This window comes from Fringilla coelebs, assembly GCF_963513975.1.
Source record: "Fringilla coelebs genome assembly, chromosome: 25".
In the NCBI taxonomy this organism is placed as follows: Eukaryota; Metazoa; Chordata; class Aves; order Passeriformes; family Fringillidae; genus Fringilla; species Fringilla coelebs.
In genome coordinates this window covers 863,335-880,942 of record NC_140051.1, presented here as the reverse complement: position 1 = coordinate 880,942, position 17,608 = coordinate 863,335, and the positions used below count along the sequence as shown (strand labels likewise).

General features: G+C 65.6%; 5 protein-coding genes across 7 annotated transcripts; 4 read left to right on the top strand and 1 right to left on the bottom strand.

The window, feature by feature from the left end:
* Nucleotides 1-22: 22 nt before the first annotated feature.
* On the bottom strand, nucleotides 23-4,822 carry APOC3 (apolipoprotein C3). 2 transcript variants are annotated; one of them, XM_084221371.1, is made up of 4 exons: nucleotides 4,804-4,822; nucleotides 550-609; nucleotides 306-432; nucleotides 23-202 (listed from the first exon to the last, which is right to left on the bottom strand). In XM_084221371.1, the coding sequence occupies exons 2-4, from the start codon at nucleotides 605-607 to the stop codon at nucleotides 106-108; spliced, it is 282 nt and encodes a 93-aa protein (XP_084077497.1). In that variant the 5' UTR covers nucleotides 608-609; nucleotides 4,804-4,822; the 3' UTR covers nucleotides 23-105. The 2 variants fall into 2 exon arrangements, with proteins under 2 accessions (XP_084077497.1, XP_084077496.1); XM_084221370.1 differs by lacking the exon at nucleotides 4,804-4,822 and adding an exon at nucleotides 714-812.
* APOA4 (apolipoprotein A4) lies at nucleotides 1,185-3,382 on the top strand. Of its 2 annotated transcripts, XM_084221369.1 has the most exons (4): nucleotides 1,685-1,835; nucleotides 1,970-2,036; nucleotides 2,145-2,271; nucleotides 2,363-3,382. In XM_084221369.1, exons 2-4 carry the CDS (start codon nucleotides 1,988-1,990, stop codon nucleotides 3,288-3,290), a joined length of 1,104 nt encoding a protein of 367 aa, XP_084077495.1. In that variant the 5' UTR covers nucleotides 1,685-1,835; nucleotides 1,970-1,987; the 3' UTR covers nucleotides 3,291-3,382. The 2 variants fall into 2 exon arrangements, with proteins under 2 accessions (XP_084077494.1, XP_084077495.1); XM_084221368.1 differs by having other exon boundaries at nucleotides 1,185-2,036.
* APOA5 (apolipoprotein A5) lies at nucleotides 3,362-6,016 on the top strand (the record flags this gene model as incomplete). The annotated part of the gene is given in 4 exon segments (XM_084221415.1): nucleotides 3,362-4,300; nucleotides 4,302-4,392; nucleotides 4,541-4,871; nucleotides 5,014-6,016. Coding segments are annotated over 4 exon segments (2,343 nt in total). The 3' UTR covers nucleotides 5,996-6,016.
* Nucleotides 6,017-6,081: 65 nt separating this feature from the next.
* ZPR1 (ZPR1 zinc finger) lies at nucleotides 6,082-9,685 on the top strand. Its single transcript, XM_084221511.1, has 14 exons — nucleotides 6,082-6,227; nucleotides 6,712-6,873; nucleotides 7,004-7,094; nucleotides 7,188-7,258; nucleotides 7,461-7,547; nucleotides 7,623-7,745; nucleotides 7,815-7,868; nucleotides 7,967-8,033; nucleotides 8,221-8,291; nucleotides 8,500-8,589; nucleotides 8,690-8,800; nucleotides 8,886-8,972; nucleotides 9,049-9,114; nucleotides 9,341-9,685. The coding sequence occupies exons 1-14, from the start codon at nucleotides 6,099-6,101 to the stop codon at nucleotides 9,473-9,475; spliced, it is 1,344 nt and encodes a 447-aa protein (XP_084077637.1). The 5' UTR covers nucleotides 6,082-6,098; the 3' UTR covers nucleotides 9,476-9,685.
* Nucleotides 9,686-11,842: 2,157 nt separating this feature from the next.
* On the top strand, nucleotides 11,843-17,296 carry BUD13 (BUD13 homolog). The gene is made up of 11 exons (XM_084221602.1): nucleotides 11,843-11,976; nucleotides 12,129-12,219; nucleotides 12,549-12,633; nucleotides 12,778-12,829; nucleotides 13,209-13,909; nucleotides 14,258-14,352; nucleotides 14,521-14,629; nucleotides 15,036-15,174; nucleotides 15,445-15,626; nucleotides 15,955-16,036; nucleotides 16,299-17,296. Exons 1-11 carry the CDS (start codon nucleotides 11,855-11,857, stop codon nucleotides 16,390-16,392), a joined length of 1,752 nt encoding a protein of 583 aa, XP_084077728.1. The 5' UTR covers nucleotides 11,843-11,854; the 3' UTR covers nucleotides 16,393-17,296.
* The last annotated feature ends 312 nt before the right edge of the window (nucleotides 17,297-17,608 follow it).

The window sequence follows — 17,608 nt, the reverse complement described above, 5'->3', positions numbered from 1 at the left end:
GCAGCACAGCGTTTGCGTCAGCCCCGCTTTATTGAGAGCGCCACGACAGCGGGTGGGAGCCGGGGGTCCCCAGCCCCGACAGAGCCCGGGCAGCCCCTGGCGAGGCTACGAGGCCGCAGTCTTCTTCAGCAGCTCGGCCAGCTGCTCCTTGAGCCACACCAGCCGCTGCTTCGCCAGCTCCGCGTTGTCCGACAGCCACTGCCTGCACGGGGAGGGGAGGGCAGGGGAGGGCAGGGGGTCAGCGCGGGGCCCTGGCCGGGTCCCCCGGCACCGGGAACGGGGACGGGGCTGGGGTTCGGGGGCACCTGGCCTGCTGCGCCGCCTCCGACTCCCGCACCCTGCTGAAGGCGTCCTTGGTCATGGCCGTGACTTTCTGGGCCAGTTCCTGCACCTTCTGCACCAGCGCCTTCGGATCCTCGGGCGAGTCGGCCCCTGCAAGCGCGAGCCTGGTGGCACCGGGGCCGCGGGGTCCCGCGGCTGTGCCCCCCCTGTCTGCCCTCAGCGCCCTGAGCCCCCAGCCCTCCTCCTGAGCAGCCCCCCGGCCCTTACTTGCTCCCACCGCCAGGACGGCCGTGCAGGCGAGCAGGAACAGCAGCGACGCCTTCATGGCTGGGGACAGAGCAGAGAGCGCGATGGGGGGCAGCAGGGGGGCACGGGGGTCCCGACCCCGTCCCCTTCCCAGCACGACCCTCGCCAGGGATGTCCCCACTCACCTGTGCCGGGCTCTGTGACGCGGGACAGCCCCGGGCTCTCTCTTTATAGCCTCCCCACGGCCGCCTGGGGGATTCGTGCAAAGGGCAGGGCAGGGCGCGGGGGGGCTGCAGGGGCGCTGCGTCCAGCCAGGAGTTGGGAAATCCCGCGGGACGGAGCTGCTGGGGCCCCGCGTGTCTGTGCGTGTGCACACCGAGCTGGGCGTGGGCACACGCGTGTGCGCAGCCGGCCCGCTGCCCGCGGAGGGGACAGCCCTGGGCACGCACGGCACAAGGGTGACATCCAGCGGCCCCGTCCCCGGGCACGAGGCCCTCGGGCACCGCGAGGCTCTTCGGACCTTGCCACTGCCACTGCCTGGCGGGTCCCTGCCCCTGCCCGCCGTGCCCTTTGCCCGCAGGGACACATGGCCGCGGCTCCGCTGTGCCCGGGGCGGGGTGGGCAGGGCCGGGGGCTGCCCCCGCCTGTGTGCCCAGAGCCCGATGCCCGCGGCCGGGGACACGCACGGGTCCCAGCTGCATTGTGGCTGCAGTGCCCTGCAGTGGCCTGGCTTCTCCCTGCGCCAGGGCTCCCTCCAGGAGCCTGGCCTGGGAAGGAACGATGCCATCCTGCCTGTGCACAGCCTCGTGTGTCCCCCAGCTCCATCACAGCGTCCCTGAGCCCGTGTCCTGCCCTGAGCCCGTGTCCTGCCCTGAGCCCATGTCCTGCCCACTGCCCAGCCCAGCCGGTGGCAGAGCCGGAGGCCCCTGCAGCATCCCCAGCCCCCGTGTCCTGTCACACTGCCACACATCGCAGGTACTGCCCTGCCAGCACTGACAGAGCCCCTGCTGCCTCCACAGAGCACTGAGGTGTGTCCCCCCAGCCCAGGTCCCTGTCCCCAGGAGGGGCTCGGTGTGTCCCCCACCCCTGTCTGTCCCTGTGCCCCTGCTGGGGGCTGGCGGGGCCGCGGGTGATGTCAGGGCTCTGGCTGATGTCAGGCACACGTCAGGCACTTCCACGTTGTGACCGTGCTAAAGTCCAAGCCCTTGCTGTGTCACAGTCTGCGTGGAAGCTGCAGGAGCCCTCGAGCTGCATAAATAGTGCTGGGAGCTGCCGGCTCTGCAGCTACAGCGGCACTGGCAGCACAGGTGAGCAGCTGAGGGGCTGCAGGAAGCCAGGAGCGAGCCAGGAGGGAGCCAGGAGGGAGCCCAGCTCTCCATGGCCTCTGGCTGGGGGCTGTTGGTCCCTGGGGCTTGCTTCACCTTTCTCTGTGCTCCCACAGGAGTCCCCAGCACTCAGGATGGCGCCCAAGGCGGCCGCCCTTGTCCTGGTTCTCCTTGCGATCTCAGGTGAGGTGGCGTGCGGGTCCCTGGTGCCAGCAGGGCGGTGCTGGCAATGTCCCTGCTGTCCCCGGGGGAACGGGACTGCGTGAGCGCTGAGCCCAGCACCCCCTGCAGGCTCCCGGGCTGATGTGAACCCTGACGAGGTGGCCGGCGTGATCTGGAAGTACTTCACGGAGCTGGGCAGCAATGCCAAGGATACGGCGGACCAGCTGCACCAGACCGAGTTCAGCAAGCAGCTCAAGTGAGCCCAGCCGCGGGGCCGGGGGGCTCGGGGGGCTCGGGGGGCAGGCGGGGTGTGGGCACACAGGCCCTGACGTGTCCCCTGTCCCCAGCACCCTGCTGAAGAGCAACCTGCAGAGCGTCAGCGCCTACGCCGAGGACCTGCAGCAGCGCCTGGTGCCCTTCGCGGTGGAGCTGAAGGCGCGGATGGCGGAGGACTCGGAGCGCCTGAAGGAGCAGATCCGGCGGGAGCTGCAGGAGCTGCAGGCCAAGCTGGCGCCCTACGCCGACGAGGTGCACCAGCAGATCGGCACCAACATCCGGCAGCTGCAGGCCAAGATGAGCCCGTACGCCGAGGAGCTGCGCTCGCAGGTGGACCGCAGCACCGGCGAGCTGAAGAAGGCGCTGGAGCCCTACGCAACCGAGCTGCGGGAGCGGCTGCAGGACAACGCCGAGAGCATCCAGGCCTCGCTGAGCCCCTACGCCGACCGCCTGCAGCAGCAGATCGACGGCGGCGTGGAGAGCGTCAAGCAGCGGCTGTCGCCCATGGCGGACGAGCTGAAGGCGCAGGTGGAGCAGAGCGTGGCCGAGCTGCGGCGCGGGCTCAGCCCCTACGCGCAGGAGGTGCGGGACGGCCTCAACCGGCAGCTGGAGAGCCTGAGCGCGCAGATGGAGCGGGCGGCCGAGGAGCTGCGCGCCCGCCTGGCCGCCAGCTCCGAGGAGCTGCGCGCCCAGCTGAGCCCGCTGGCCCGGGAGCTGCGGGAGGCGGCGAGCGGCGACGCCGAGAGCCTGCGGCAGCGCCTGCAGCCCCTGGCGCAGCAGCTGGAGCAGCGCCTGGGCCAGAGCCTGGAGACCTTCCGGCAGCAGGCGGCTCCCTTCGGAGAGACCTTCGGGCAGCAGCTGGTGCAGCGGCTGGAGGAGCTGCGCGGCAAGCTGGACTCGGGCGCGGCCGGCGTGGAGGATCACCTGGAGCTGCTGGAGAAGGAGGTGCGGGAGAAGGTGGCCGCTTTCCTCAGCACCGCCGCGCCCCCGCAGGATTAAACTGCCCCGCCAGCCGCACACGTTCCGAGCGTTCCTGGCCACTTGCAGTGGTAGAAATAAATCTCCTTGTGATGCACGTGCTGCTCCGTGTCCTTCCTTCCCGCGGCATCCCGCTGTCCATCCTCCTCTGGGGTGGGATACCTGGGGCACCCTCAGCTGCTCCGAGGGGGGAGCGTCCCTCCGAATCTGGGTTCTGGGGCAGCAGGGAGAGGGAGCAGAGGTGGGGTCAGGCGGGTGGGACGTGTCTGTGGCGGCAGCCCGGTGAGCCCATGGGCCCCAGCACAGCCGGGGACACCCGGGCGGCCGCAGAAGGGACAGAGCCCGGGGTGCGGCCAGGCATCCGCAGCGCGGTGGGGCAGCAGCTGCCACGAGGGGCGGGCATCTGCGGGCGGGGGACACTCGCCCCGTCCCCGCAGCGTGGCAAGGAAAGTCAGCGACAGGGGAAGGGGACTGAGGCGCTCTTCCGACGGGACGGGACGAGGCGAGGCGAGGCACGGCCAGCGCTGCCTGGAGCGACCTCACGTGTCGGCGCAGGCGAGGGAGCCGCGCGGACTTTGGTGCCGGGGCAGCGCTGCCGACCGCTCGGCGCTTCACCCCGGCAGCGCCGGACTTCGCCCCGCAGCCCCGGTGCCCGGGCTTGTTCCCGGGAAGAACCGACGCGCCAAGGAAAGGACACAAATGCGGCGGTGTCCGGCGGGAGCGCGGCCACGGAAGGGGAAGGTGTGAGCCCGACGCGCTCATCCCCGCCCGCCCCGGGCTCGCCCTCCCGCACCCACCCCGGGCCTCCGCGCTCCCTTTGCGTCCGGACAGGAGCTGCACCGGTGTCCCCGTCCCCGTCCCCGTCCCGGCGGCTCCGTCCCGCATTCCCTCCGGGATGCAGCGAGCGGCGGCGGGCCAGGGCCAGCCCCGTCCCCCGAGCCCGGGGGGCAGCGGCCCCCAGGTCACCTCCCCGGACCTCCACGTTGTGTTTACACGAAGTGAGGTCCAAAAAGCCTTCCCGTCCCAAAGCCGCCTTATCGGCCGCTCCTCGGCCGCCCCCCGAGCCTACATAAGGGCGGGCAGCGGCCGCCTCCGGGCGGGACAGGGAGGCCACCCAAGCCAGGCGAGGGGCGGGGGGCTTTAAGTTTGTGCGGCCGGAGGAGCTGGCCGTGACTCCAGGTGCACAGCAGCAGGGCAGCCGAGGTGTTCCAGAGACCCACAGGTGTCATGGGGAGCCGCAGGGGTTTTTAGGGGAGCGGCGGGTGTCCAAGGGAGCGAGGTCCTTGCTGGGAGCCGCGAGGGGCACGCAGCCGAGGCACCGCCCCGTGAGCGCTCGGACGGCTCCTGTCCCCTCTCCCGCAGCCCGAGCATGCTGCTGAAGGCCGCGCTGCTCCTCTCGCTCCTGGCCGGCTGCCCAGGTGCGTGCGGGCCCGGGGGCTGCGCGGGCGGCCCGGCGGGCCGGGCAGCAGCACCAGCGGCGCTCCCGCCCGCAGTGTCCCCGGCCGAGGCGGCGCAGAGCGGGCTCTGGCAGTACCTGAGCCAGCTGACGGGGGACAAGGACAGCCTGGAGCGCGGCCACAGCAAGCTGGGCAGCGACATCACGTGAGTGCCGCGCCCCGCTCCCCTCCGGGCCCGGCTCTCCCTGCCCGGGGACAGGGGGGCAGGGCCCGCGGGGGGGGGGGCAGCGTTTATTGGGGTGCGGGGCACGGGGGGGCCGCGGTCACTCGGGGCCTCTCTCGTGCAGGAACCTGAAGGAGAGCATTCAGGATGGGGTCAGCTACATGGGGGGCTTCCTGGAGAAGCTGTCCCCCCTGGGCAGGGGCCTGCAGCCCCCCCGGCTGTACGAGGACTCGGCCAGCCTGCGCAAAGCCATCCGCAGGGAGCTGGACGGCCTCCGCCTGCAGCTGTCCCCGTACGTGGACGAGGTGCACCAGCAGGTCGGCAAGCAGCTGGACGAGCTCCGGCAGCAGCTGCGGCCGTTCACGGAGGAGCTGCTGGACCAGGTGTCCCTGCGGGCCCGCGAGCTGCGGCGGCACCTGGTGCCCAGCCGGGAGGTGGCGGCGCAGCTCCTGGACGGCGCCGACGAGCTGCAGCGCTTCATGGCTCACTACACCGACAAGATCGCCTTCCACACGGAGCAGGTGAAGGACATCTTCCAGCCGTACGCGGAGCGGCTGCTGAGCGAGATCCACCGCAACGTGCAGGAGCTGCACCGCGGCGTGGCCCCGCACGCCCGCGCCAGCCCCGAGCAGCTCAACCAGCACATCCAGGAGCTGTCCGCCAAGCTGACCCGCAACGCGCGGGACCTGCACCGGCAGATCCAGCGGAACCTGGAGCAGCTGAAGGCCAAGCTGAGCCTGTACCCCGGCAGCCCCGGCGGGCCCGCGGCGCCCCCGGGCCGCTCCCGGGAGGCGCTGGCGCGGGAGGTGCAGCGGCGCGTGGAGGAGTTCCGGCGGGACACGTACGCGCAGATCCAGGCCTTCACCCGGGCGCTGGACCAGGAGACCGAGGAGATGCGCCTGAAGCTCAGCGCCCGCCCGGAGCCGCCCGAGGAGCCGCTGGACGCGCCGCCGCCGCCCGTGGAGGACCTGCGCGCCCGGCTGGACGCGCTGTGGCGGGACCTGGCGCTGAGCCTGAGCGAGCGGGGCGGGGAGGGCGGCGGGGCGGGTCTCGGGGAGGGTCTCGGGGGGGACCCCGGGGCGGGCCCGGCGCGGCTCCGGGGCTGAACGCGAATAAAGGCGCCGCCATCGCGGCCCGCGCGCGTCACATGATCCGCCCGGTGACCCAAACGCGTCATCGCTGTCATCGCCCCGCGCCGCCGCCACCACCATGTCGGCGCTGGGGGCCACGGAGGCGGCGGCCGCGCCCGCCGGGTCCCTGTTCCGGCCCCTCAGCGCCGAGGACGGCGAGCAGCAGCCGGCAGAGATCGAGTCCCTGTGCATGAATTGCTTCCGCAACGTGAGAGGCCCCCGGGGGCCGGGCAGCGGCGGCCTGCGGGGACTGGGGGGCAGCGGGGCCTGCGGGGGCCCGGGGAGAGCAGGACGGGGCCGTGCGGGACTGGGGGGCACAGGGGTCTGTGGGGTCGAGGGCAGTGCGGGACTGGGGGGCACAGGGGTCTGTGGGGTCGGGGGCAGAGCGGGGCCAGGGTGGGTACGGGGGTCTGGGCCTACCTGTGTGGGCCGGGCTCGGGGGTCCCCAGTGGCCGTGGGGAGGAACGGGCAGGGGTCGGCGGGGGTTCCAGCGGGGGCAGGAGCGAGGAAGGACCTGCCGGGGGGCCACAACTGCTCTCGGAGTAGGGGGCACCGGCGGTCGGGAGGGCGTTTCCAGGAGCTCCTGGGGAGTTTGGGGGACGGGCAGGGGAGGGGCAGGGACCCGGGCGTGCCGGAGGTGCTGTCAGGGCCATGGCCCCAGGTTCCCACAAAGCCCCTCGCTGCCCCCGCAGGGAGTGACCCGGCTCCTGCTCACCAGGATCCCCTTCTTCAAGGAGATCATTGTCAGCTCCTTCTCGTGCCCCAGCTGCTCCTGGTCCAACACGGAGATCCAGGCAGCGGGCAGGATCCAGGAGCAGGGCGTGCGCTACACCTTGGCCGTCACCTCCCGCCAGGTGGGCAGTGCCCCGCCCTGCCCTGCTGCAGGCCCAGCACCTGCACATCCCTGCAGGAGGGGCTGGGCCAGGCCTCTGGGGTCCCCCTGCGTCCCAGGCGAGGCTCAGGCTGCTCCCTGCCTCTGTGCAGGACATGAACAGGGAGGTGGTGAAGACCGACTGTGCCTCAGTCTGCATTCCAGAGCTGGACTTTGAAGTGCCTGCCTTCAGCCAGAAGGGAGGTGGGTGAATGGGGCAGTGCCTGGGGGGCTCCTGGGGATCCCTGGGTTCTTCTGTTCACGGTGTCACCAGCTCTGTGTTCTTGCCTTGCCAAGTGCTCACCACCATCGAGGGCATCATTGACAGAGCTGTGGCAGGCCTGGAGCAGGACCAGCCTGCCCGCAGGGTAAGGGCTGGAAAGGGAAACTCCTCAGGGATGGAGAATGCTTGGGATGTCCATCCCCTGCCTGCTGGTGCACACAGGGCTGCTGGGGACAGCTCTGCTCTGTGCCACCTTTGTCAGCAGCTCTGGGCTGTCCCCAGCAGCTGAGCCCCACCTTGGGGTGTCCCCATATTTAAGGATTCTGTGGTTCCACGTCCCCTTCCAGGCAACAGACAAAGAGGTGGCCAGGAAGATAGACGAGTTCATTGGTAAACTGAGGCAGCTGAAGGAAGTCAGCTCCCCCTTCACCTTTGTGAGTGCTCAGAGCAGGGCAGGCCTGGCTGGGTGAGGCTGCAGGGCAGCTCCCTCAGGGCCCCTTGTCCTGCAGATCCTGGACGACCCCTCCGGGAACAGCTTTGTGGAGAACCCGCGGGCGCCGCACAGGGACGAGGCCCTGCTGGTCACTCACTACAGGAGGAGCCCCCAGCAGTGTGCCCTGCTGGGCCTGGAGGTGATTGCAGCAGCCCCTGCTCCCTGGGAGCCCCAGCAGGAGCAGGGCCTGACTTTGCTGCCCTTGCAGGGAGAGGAGGTGGATGCGAAGCCGCCGGATGCTGCCGAGGACCTGAGGGATGAGGTGAGGGCTGCCAAGGACTTGAGGGATGAGGTGAGGGACACTCAGGCCAGCTGCCCTGGGCTGGCTGGGACCTTCTGGCTACCCCTTCCCTCCCCCAGGTGCTGCAATTCAACACCAACTGCCCCGAGTGCAACGCCCCGGCCAGCACCAACATGAAGTTAGTGCGTATCCTTCCACAGGGCTGGGGGGTACTGCATGCCTGGGCTCTCCCTGCTGCACCACAGGCCTGAGGCAGTTCTCAGCTGGGGCCTGGTGGAGTGCAGAGCTGTCTCAGGGCTGCTCACAACTCCCAGCGGGGTCCTGCCATCCCTCAGCTGCTGCTTTGACTCCCTGCCTTGACTCCCTGCTCCAGAAATCCCCCACTTCAAGGAAGTGATTATCATGGCCACCAACTGTGACTCCTGTGGGCACAGGACCAACGAGGTGAGCTGGGCAGAGGGCAGGGCATGGAGTTCTGTGCTCTGTCCCGAGCTCTGGGGAGGGAAGCTGCGCTGGGGGCATTGTCAGGAGGTGCTTTCTGCTGGGTGCTGAGGCACTGTCCCAGCTGTGGAGTGGCCTCTGGGCTGCTGGGTTGAGCCCGTTAAAGCACAGGGGGAGGGCTGGGTGTGAGCTCACTGCCAGCTGTTCCCAGGTGAAGTCTGGAGGAGCCATCGAGCCACAGGGCACCAGGATCACCCTCAGGATTACAGACCCTTCTGACATGACCAGGGATATCCTGAAGGTGCTGTGCTCAGGATACCTGCCCTGCCCTCCTGGGCTGTCTGGGGGGTCTGGGGGCCCAGCCCTCCCTGCGTGGGCTCACAGGGGGCTCACCTCTGCAGTCAGAGACGTGCAGCGTGGAGATCCCCGAGCTGGAGTTTGAGCTGGGCATGGGAGCCCTGGGGGGGAAGTTCACCACGCTGGAGGGGCTGCTGAAGGACATCCGGGACCTGGTGAGTGCTTCTGGGGGGCTCAGCCCCCTCGCTGGCCCTGCTGGGGGGGCTGGCTGCCTCACAGCTGCCTCACCTGCCCTTGCAGGTAGAGAAGAACCCCTTTACCCTGGGGGACAGCTCCACGGCCAGCAGGACGGGGAAGCTGCGGGAGTTCATTGGGAAGCTGCAGGATGTGAGTTTGCTCTGCATTCTCCGTGCTGTGCATGGATCCAGAAGGAGCCTTAGTGGGATGTGTTCTGTTCCTGCAGATCATAGAGGGGAAGGCCCAGGCTCACTTCATCATGGATGACCCTGCAGGCAACAGCTACCTTCAGGTGCGGCCCTGGGCCCTCGGGCTGGGCTCCCCGGGCAGTTTGGGGGGGTTTATTTCCCTGGCACGTGGTGGCACTGGGCTTCCCATTGGAGCTCTGGGCACGAGCAGATGCTGGAAGCCCTGCTGGCTTTGTGGGGGTGCCCAGGGCTCCCAGCCTGGGGCAGGGGGGAGCGCAGGGGCTGTGCCTGCAGCACAGGGGAGTGCAGGGAGTGCCCCTGTCCCCACAGAACGTGTACGCCCCGGAGGAGGATCCGGAGCTGAGTGTGCAGCGCTACGAGCGCACCTTTGAGCAGAACGAAGAGCTGGGCCTGAATGACATGAAGACAGAGGGCTACGAGGCAGAGCCGGCCTCGGGCCGGTAGCGGGGCCACCGCAGCCCTCCCAGCCCCTTCCCCAGCGGCACCAGGGACCAGGACTCGTGCGGGGCCAGGGCTCCTCTGCCCTTCCTGGGCCGGGGAGCTGTTTGTGCCCACAGGCAGCGGGGCTGGGGCTCCCTGCGAGCTGTGGCGTGAGCTGCTGGGGATTTGGGGCAGGGGTGGCGGCGGAGGCGGCTCCCCAATAAAGCCGATTGAAAATGCTGATGGTGTCATGTCCTCCTGCTGCTGCTCCATTCATGCACCACTGCGTGCCCACGCCCACAGCCCCGCCCTCTGCTCTGTTCATGCCATTGGCTGCCGTTTGACCACACCTACGGCCCTGCCCTCCGCTCCATTCATGCCATTGGCTGCCGTTTGACCACACCCATGGCCCCGCCCTCCTATTCATGCCATTGGCTGCTGTTTGACCACACCTACGGCCCCCGCCCTCCCATTCATGCCATTGGCTGCTGTTTGACCACACCCACGGCCCTCCCCTCCGCTCCGTTCATGCCATTGGCTGCCGTTTGACCACACCTATGGCCCCCACCCTCCCATTCATGCCATTGGCTGCTGTTTGACCACACCCACGGCCCCGCCCTCCCATTCATGCCATTGGCTGCCTTTTGACCACACCCATGGCCCCGCCCTCCACTCCATTCATGCCATTGGCTGCTGTTTGACCACACCCATGGCCCCGCCCTCCCATTCATGCCATTGGCTGCCTTTTGACCACACCTACGGCCCTGCCCTCAGCTCCGTTCATGCCATTGGCTGCCGTTTGACCACACCTACGGCCCCCGCCCTCCCTTCCATTCATGCCATTGGCTGCCGTTTGACCACACCTACGGCCCCCGCCCTCCGCTCCTTTCATGCCATTGGCTGCTGTTTGACCACACCCATGGCCCCGCCCTCCGCTCCGTTCATGCCATTGGCTGCCGTTTGACCACACCCATGGCCCCGCCCTCCACTCCGTTCATGCCATTGGCTGCTGTTTGACCACACCTACGGCCCCCACCCTCCCTTCCATTCATGCCATTGGCTGCCGTTTGACCACACCCATGGCCCTGCCCTCCGCTCCTTTCATGCCATTGGCTGCCGTTTGACCACACCCATGGCCCCGCCCTCTGCTCCGTTCATGCCATTGGCTGCCGTTTGACCACACCTACGGCCCCCGCCCTCCCTTCCATTCATGCCATTGGCTGCCGTTTGACCACACCTACGGCCCCCGCCCTCCCTTCCATTCATGCCATTGGCTGCCGTTTGACCACACCTACGGCCCCCGCCCTCCGCTCCTTTCATGCCATTGGCTGCTGTTTGACCACACCCATGGCCCCGCCCTCCGCTCCGTTCATGCCATTGGCTGCCGTTTGACCACACCCATGGCCCCGCCCTCCACTCCGTTCATGCCATTGGCTGCTGTTTGACCACACCTACGGCCCCCACCCTCCCTTCCATTCATGCCATTGGCTGCCGTTTGACCACACCCATGGCCCTGCCCTCCGCTCCTTTCATGCCATTGGCTGCCGTTTGACCACACCCATGGCCCCGCCCTCTGCTCCGTTCATGCCATTGGCTGCCGTTTGACCACACCTACGGCCCCCGCCCTCCCTTCCATTCATGCCATTGGCTGCCGTTTGACCACACCTACGGCCCTGCCCTCTGCTCCATTCATGCCATTGGCTGCCTTTTGACCACACCTATGGCCCCGCCCTCCACTCCATTCATGCCATTGGCTGCTGTTTGGCCACACCCATGGCCCCGCCCTCCCATTCATGCCATTGGCTGCCTTTTGACCACACCTACGGCCCTGCCCTCTGCTCCGTTCATGCCATTGGCTGCCGTTTGACCACACCTACGGCCCCCGCCCTCCTTTCCATTCATGCCATTGGCTGCCGTTTGACCACACCTATGGCCCCGCCCTCCGCTCCGTTCATGCCATTGGCTGCCGTTTGACCACACCTACGGCCCCCGCCCTCCCTTCCATTCATGCCATTGGCTGCCGTTTGACCACACCTACGGCCCTGCCCTCTGCTCCATTCATGCCATTGGCTGCCATTTGACCACACCCATGGCCCCGCCCTCTGCTCCGTTCATGCCATTGGCTGCCGTTTGACCACACCCATGGCCCCGCCCTCCGCTCCATTCATGACATTGGCTGCCGTTTGACCACGCCCACGGCCCCGCCCCATATCCATTTATGGTATTGGCCACCGTTTGGTCACGCCTATAGCCCCGCCCACAGCTCGATTCTTGACCTATCCGCGGCCTGGACACGCCCATCCCGAGACAACTCCATGTATGGCAGTGACCACGCCCATCTCAGCCCTCTCCACTCGGGTCCCGCCCCTTCCTCCCGGCGCCGCAGTTTTGCGTCACAGCGCGATGGCGGCGCCGGGGCTGTCCAAGGCCGAGTACCTGCGGCGGTACCTGAGCGGCCCCGCCGAGCCCGCCCAGCCCCGCCGCCGCCGCAGGAAGAAGCCGCCGGGCGGCACCGGCAGAGGCGGGTGAGTCCCGGGGAAGGGGGCAGCAGGCGCGGCCCTGGGCGCAGCGGCCCGCAATCCCCGCTCCGAACCTCCCTCCGAGCCCCCGCGGCTGCCCCGCCGCACATCCCCCGGTCCCCGCGGGCCCTGACGGCCGCGCCTCTCCCCGCTGCCAGGATGCGGATCGTGGATGACGATGTGAGCTGGAACAGCATCGCCGCCGCCCCGGAGAAGGAGGAGGAGGAGGAGGAAGGGGACATGCCTGTGGTGAGCGGGGAGTGGCGGCAGACGCGCTCTCACACCCTCATTCCGTTCTGGCGGTCACCTCGTGTCTCCCTTTGGGAAGAACTCGCTAGAGCGCCCCTGCCTGCCCCGTGTTGTGGCGGGTTGTGGCTCAGGGGTGGGCGGGAGCCCTGCAGGAAGGAGCGAGCGCCCTGCGGGTGCAGGAGGCTGTCCGCTCTCTATGGGCCAGCACGGGGTGCTGTGCTCCAGAACAGCTGCTGGAGCAAGGCAGAGGCACTGGGATTGCTGGTGCCTTGTAAGGAGTGGGAACTGTGCCTTTTGCTGAGCCCCTGGTGCTCGCTGGGTGTTTGCAGGTGGCAGAGTTCATTGATGAGCGCCCCGAGGAGGTGAAGCTCATGGAGGAGTTTCGAACAAACTCCAAATGGAAGCTCCTGGGAGGTGAGAGCAACCCCTTCCACCCTTTCTCCCTAATGCCTGGCTTTTCAAAACCATGAAGCAAGTTCAAAATAATCCTGGGGGTGCTGGAGGGCTGCTGGGCTGTGCAGAGCCCTAATCATGGTCATTGCAATTGTTTTCCCTCAGATGAGGACTCCCAGAGTTCGGATGTTTCGGGACCTGCCAAGTCTGCCACAAGGTACGGGGGGTCAGCCAGGAATTCTGCTCTCTGCTTGTCTGGCTTTGTCTGTCTGGTTCTGTGCTTTGCTGGGAAATGTGGGCACCTCTTCCTGCTGGATATCCCCTGCCTGGGGTGGGGCACTGGCAGCTCTGGGTGTTTGTGACACTGCCAGGGAGATTGGGGTGATGGTCTCTGAGTATGATGGTGGAGACTTTCCCATTCCAGCTCTGCTGGGATCCGGGCTGCCTTGGAGGCTTTCTGGGGTCTGCTGGGGCTCAGGGCTGCAGCATCCCAATGAATCCACGTTCACAAGCTGTTCCCAGCTCCGGGGTCCTGCTGTGTTTCCAGACAAACCAGGCACAAAGGGAGCTCACTGTCACCTTCTCTGCCCTCGCAGGCGGCAGCGCCACGACTCGCCAGAGCCCTCGGCCCCAGCAGGGAAACACAACGGCTCCCTGGGGCTCTCTGCTCCCAGGAGACAGCGGCACGACAGCCCAGACCTGTCACCTCCCAGGAGACAGAGACACGACACCCCTGATGTGTCACCTCCCAGGAGACAGAGACACGACACCCCTGATATGTCACCTCCCAGGAGACAGCGTCATGACACCCCTGACCCATCCCCTCCCAGGAGACAGAGACACGACACCCCTGACCCATCCCCTCCCAGGAGACAGCGTCATGACACGCCAGACTTGTCACCTCCCAGAAAGCAGCGTCGTGACACCCCGAATCTGTCACCTCCCCGGCGCCGACAGCGTCACGACACCCCTGACCCGTCCCCTCCCAGGAGACAGCGACATGACACCCCAGATCTGTCCCCTCCCAGGAGACAGCGACATGACACCCCTGACCCATCCCCTCCCAGGAGACAGCGACATGACACCCCAGATCTGTCCCCTCCCAGGAGACAGCGACATGACACCCCTGACCTGTCCCCTCCCAGGAGACAGCGACATGACACCCCAGATCTGTCCCCTCCCAGGAGACAGCGACATGACACCCCAGATCTGTCCCCTCCCCGGCGGCAGTGTCAGGATTTGTCACCTCGCAGAGAGAAGCCGGGGTCCCCGAGTGGGAAGAAGAGCCGAACGAAAGGTGAGTGTCACACGCTGTGTCCCCTGTGTCCTGGGGACCCCTGGGATCCACACTGCCACAGATGAGGGCTGTGGGCTGCTGCTCTGTTGGTGCAGCTGGCAGTGGCAGTGTCTGCGGGCACAGCTGGGTTGTACTTGTGCACAGCTGGGTGAGAGCTCAGCCAGCATGCAGTGCCTCTGCTGCATCCTGGGCTGTGCGCACAGCGAGCCCCTGAGTGTGCTCCTCCTGGGGCAATCAGCAGACCCTCTCTCTGATTTCTCTCCTCCTGGGGCAATCAGCAGACCCTCTCTCTGATTTCTCTCCTCCTGGGGCAATCAGCAGACCCTCTCTCTGATTTATCTCCTCCAGGACGGGCTTCTCCCACCCAGAGGGACCAGCACAGGTCACGGAGCCCCCCGGAGCACTCCCCCCACCACCGGGATGCCAAGGGCTCTCCCAAGAAGGTAAAGGCTGGCTCTTTCCCTTCCAGCTGTGGAAGCCCAATCATTGACAAACTGGGGGAGTTCTTGGCTCTGCCAGGGCTGTCCCTGCCCTGTCCCTGTGGTCTGGGTCACCCCTCGTTCTGGCTGCCCCTCTCAGCCATCTTTAGCTGGGATTTGTGTGCTCCCCAGGCTAGCACGATGTCATCCGGGGCCAAAGCGGGCCTGGTGTCGGCAGACGTGCTGCAGAGGGAGAAGCAGGAGCTGCGGAAGAACGAGAGGAGCACCAGGCACCTGGAAGGTGGGAGTGGGGAGCACAGCCTGAGCCCCAGCTCGCTCCTCCTCTGCTTGCTGGGGCACTGGCACTGGGATGCTGCTGGCGAGCGTCCCTGTGGAGCTGCAGCTGGACATGCTGCTGGAAGCCTTGGCCAGGGTCTCTGTTCCACTTGGGGATTTCAGAACAATGCCAGGGAAGTCACAGGGAGTGGGAAATGCTTCTCCTGTGCAAGTCTGAAGGAGCTGATGGATAGTGAGAGCTCAGGGTCTGTGTGGGGCAGCAGGGAAAGCTCAGTACGAGCTGAGATCCTGCCTGGCTTTGGGTGGCAGGCTCTTGGGGAGATGAGGACAAGCAAAAGAGAAGTCATAGTTAGTCATTGAATTGTCTGGAGGTGATAAAATGTTCCAAAATTGTGACTTGTCCCTGCCAGAGGAATCCAGGAACGCTCAGACCGTGTTCCGAGACAAGTCCGGCCGCAAGAGGAACCTGGCCCAGGAGCAGCTGGAGCAGAGGCTGAAGGCTGAGGCAGAGGCCAAGAGAGAAGAGCAATATGCCAAGTGGGGAAAAGGGTGAGTAGGGGGCTCCTCAGCACAGTCCTCGAGCCTCCCATCTTTTGCTGTTAGTTTGGGCCTGCTGCCAGACTGGTGTTGCATTTCCCTGCACTCTGAGGTTGAGCCTGGACCAGCGCGTGTCCCATGTGTCTGAAAGCCCTTCCTGTGCTGGAGGTGCTTTGGGAACGCTGCACAGGCAGTGGGAGTTGAGGGATGTGCCCCCTCTGTGCACTGAAGGGGTCCCAAGGAGTGTTGGCTGGGGTTTGGGTGACACAGTGTGTTTGGCAGGCTGGCACAGGAGAGGCAGCAGCAGCAGAACGTGGAGGATGCAGTCAAGGAGATGCAGAAGCCCTTGGCCCGTTACATCGATGACCAGGACCTGGACCGAATGCTGAGGGAGCAGGAGAGGGAAGGAGACCCCATGGCTGCTCTCATCAAGAAGAGGAAAGCCAAGGAGAACAAGGAGAAAGGTTTGTCTCTGGAGCACGCCCGCGTGTGGTTTAAGGTGTCAGCAGTGCAGAAATGCAGCTGCTGTTCAGTAAACAGCCAAGGGGGACTTCTGGACCCTCTGGAGTTACTGGCCTGTTCCCAGTAACAGTTACACGAGCTGTTAGCTGGCAGAGCAGGGCCTGCTGACTGAAAACTCAGCACTTGGTCACACTGAGCCCTTGGCAGCTGTGGCTGCCTGCCAGGAGCCTGTGCTCTCTAGCTGTACCCACCTGCAGACACCTCCTGAGTGGGTGAGGATGTGACCACCTGGCTGGGCTGAAAACAGCTCCTCTGTTCTTTGTGTTCCAGAAAAACCCAGGTACAAGGGACCAGCACCTCCACTCAACAGGTTCAACATCTGGCCTGGGCATCGCTGGGACGGTGTGGACAGGTACTTGTGAGCTTACAGGAGTCCTGCTTCAGGGCATGGTCAGTTCTGGGGTGAGGGAGGGCGTTGGCAGTGGAAGGTTCAACGGATTCAGTTACTAATGGGTGATGGGACAGATGGGACAAGGGAGGTGAGGAATTTTGGAGGCATCAGCTCCTGGTAACCACAAGTCCAGGTGGAGACTGAGCCAGAGTAAATGAAGGAAAGGTTGCAGGCTCAGGAGAGCTGGTGGCCTGCAGCTGCTGTCACCGGGTGTCCCTTGCAGGTCCAACGGGTTCGAGCAGCAGCGCTTCGCCCGCATTGCCAACAAGAAGGCAGTGCAGGAGCTGGCCTACAAGTGGAGCGTGGAGGACATGTAGGGAGAGCTCTTGCAGTGCCCCACAGGCACCACCCCCTGCCAGAGCCCTGAGGAATGGCCTGCTGTCCCTGCAACAAGCCCTGTGCTCGGCATTCAGCAGCCCACTGGGTCATCTTCTGAGAGGCAAGGCTGGATTTCCCTGGCAGCCAGAGCCTCCAGCTCCATGGGAAGGACGCTGGTTTCTTGTTTGCTTTCTAACAAACTTCTGTTCTATGCCAAATTACTTCTGAGGGCAGTTCCCAAGTCTTCAGGTGTCCTAAATCTCAGGTGAAAATCTGCTGAACGCTTGGGCTTGGGAGAGTTACCCTCATGCCGTGGGTCAGTCCACTCCAGAACTCAGGTTAAGTGGAACTTCTGAACTTTTGTCAAGTTTATGCAGTTATTTTTGCCATGTGGATCCCAGAGTCACCTCCATGCAGGAAAGTTCAAACTCAGCTTCTCCTGACCCTGTCCAAGCAGGAAACTGAGCAGGGAATGCTCTGGCACTGGAAGAGTGACCTGCAGTGCTGCATTGGGCAACAAGATCTTCAGGAGCCTCTGCAGTTCTGCAGGGTTTCATTTCTATTGGAAGTCAACGTGTGGAGAATTAGGACTTAAGATCTGGAATTGCTTCCCTCATGGTTTGGAGCAGCTGCTCCCCTCAGACCCCTCTGGATTTGGGGCTGATCCCGGCACTTGGCTCGCTCTGGTGGGAGGTGTAACAACCCTCTCCTGTGATCGGATTTGTCCATCCCGGAGCTTCCCTTAATCCCTGTGTGCCAGAAAGCACTTGTGGAAATAAATACAGTTGTTCTTGCTGAGGTCCCAGGCAGCAGGGATGAATGCAGGCAGCAGTTTCCATGGAGATGCCTTGGCTGCAGCAGTGGGCAGGGCAGGGCAGGATCGCTGTTTCCAGGGATTCTCCAGCACTGGGAGGGCTGTGGGTGGGAGGGACAGCAGCACAGTCTGCTCTGGAGTGCCAGACTCTTGGGACTTCCCTGCTTTTCATCCCTGTGTCACATTTCCAGCAGCCCTGAATTGGTGTGTTCCCTGTAAATAAACCCTTTTTCTTTTTTTACTCGATTCTGCGTGCTGGTGCTTTTTCCAAGGCAGCTGAACCATTCCCAGCCCTGCTGCTCCTGCTCCTGCTGGGCAGGAGATGGTTTGGGAGCAGGGGGTGGTGGTGTGAGGTGGCAGCACATTTCCAGGCAGGTGCTTCCAGTTGTGCTTCCCCCTTC

Bases quoted from the DNA above. Each gene is read 5' to 3' on its own strand.
- APOC3 (XM_084221371.1), bottom strand. From the start codon at position 607: ATGAAGGCGTCGCTGCTGTTCCTGCTCGCCTGCACGGCCGTCCTGGCG. The intron at 433-549 runs GTAAGGGCCGGG...TCGCGCTTGCAG, and splicing joins CGTCCTGGCGGTGGGAGCAA to GGGCCGACTCGCCCGAGGAT. The intron at 203-305 runs GTGCCCCCGAAC...CTCCCCGTGCAG, and splicing joins GAGGCGGCGCAGCAGGCCAG to GCAGTGGCTGTCGGACAACG.
- APOA4 (XM_084221368.1), top strand. From the start codon at position 1,661: ATGTCAGGGCTCTGGCTGATGTCAGGCACACGTCAGGCACTTCCACGT. The intron at 2,037-2,144 runs GTGAGGTGGCGT...CACCCCCTGCAG, and splicing joins GGTTCTCCTTGCGATCTCAG to GCTCCCGGGCTGATGTGAAC. The intron at 2,272-2,362 runs GTGAGCCCAGCC...CCCTGTCCCCAG, and splicing joins GAGTTCAGCAAGCAGCTCAA to CACCCTGCTGAAGAGCAACC.
- ZPR1 (XM_084221511.1), top strand. From the start codon at position 6,099: ATGTCGGCGCTGGGGGCCACGGAGGCGGCGGCCGCGCCCGCCGGGTCC. The intron at 8,034-8,220 runs GTATCCTTCCAC...TCCCTGCTCCAG, and splicing joins CACCAACATGAAGTTAGTGC to AAATCCCCCACTTCAAGGAA. The intron at 8,801-8,885 runs GTGAGTGCTTCT...CTGCCCTTGCAG, and splicing joins TGAAGGACATCCGGGACCTG to GTAGAGAAGAACCCCTTTAC.
- BUD13 (XM_084221602.1), top strand. From the start codon at position 11,855: ATGGCGGCGCCGGGGCTGTCCAAGGCCGAGTACCTGCGGCGGTACCTG. The intron at 12,220-12,548 runs GTGAGCGGGGAG...GGGTGTTTGCAG, and splicing joins AGGAAGGGGACATGCCTGTG to GTGGCAGAGTTCATTGATGA. The intron at 12,634-12,777 runs GTGAGAGCAACC...GTTTTCCCTCAG, and splicing joins CAAATGGAAGCTCCTGGGAG to ATGAGGACTCCCAGAGTTCG.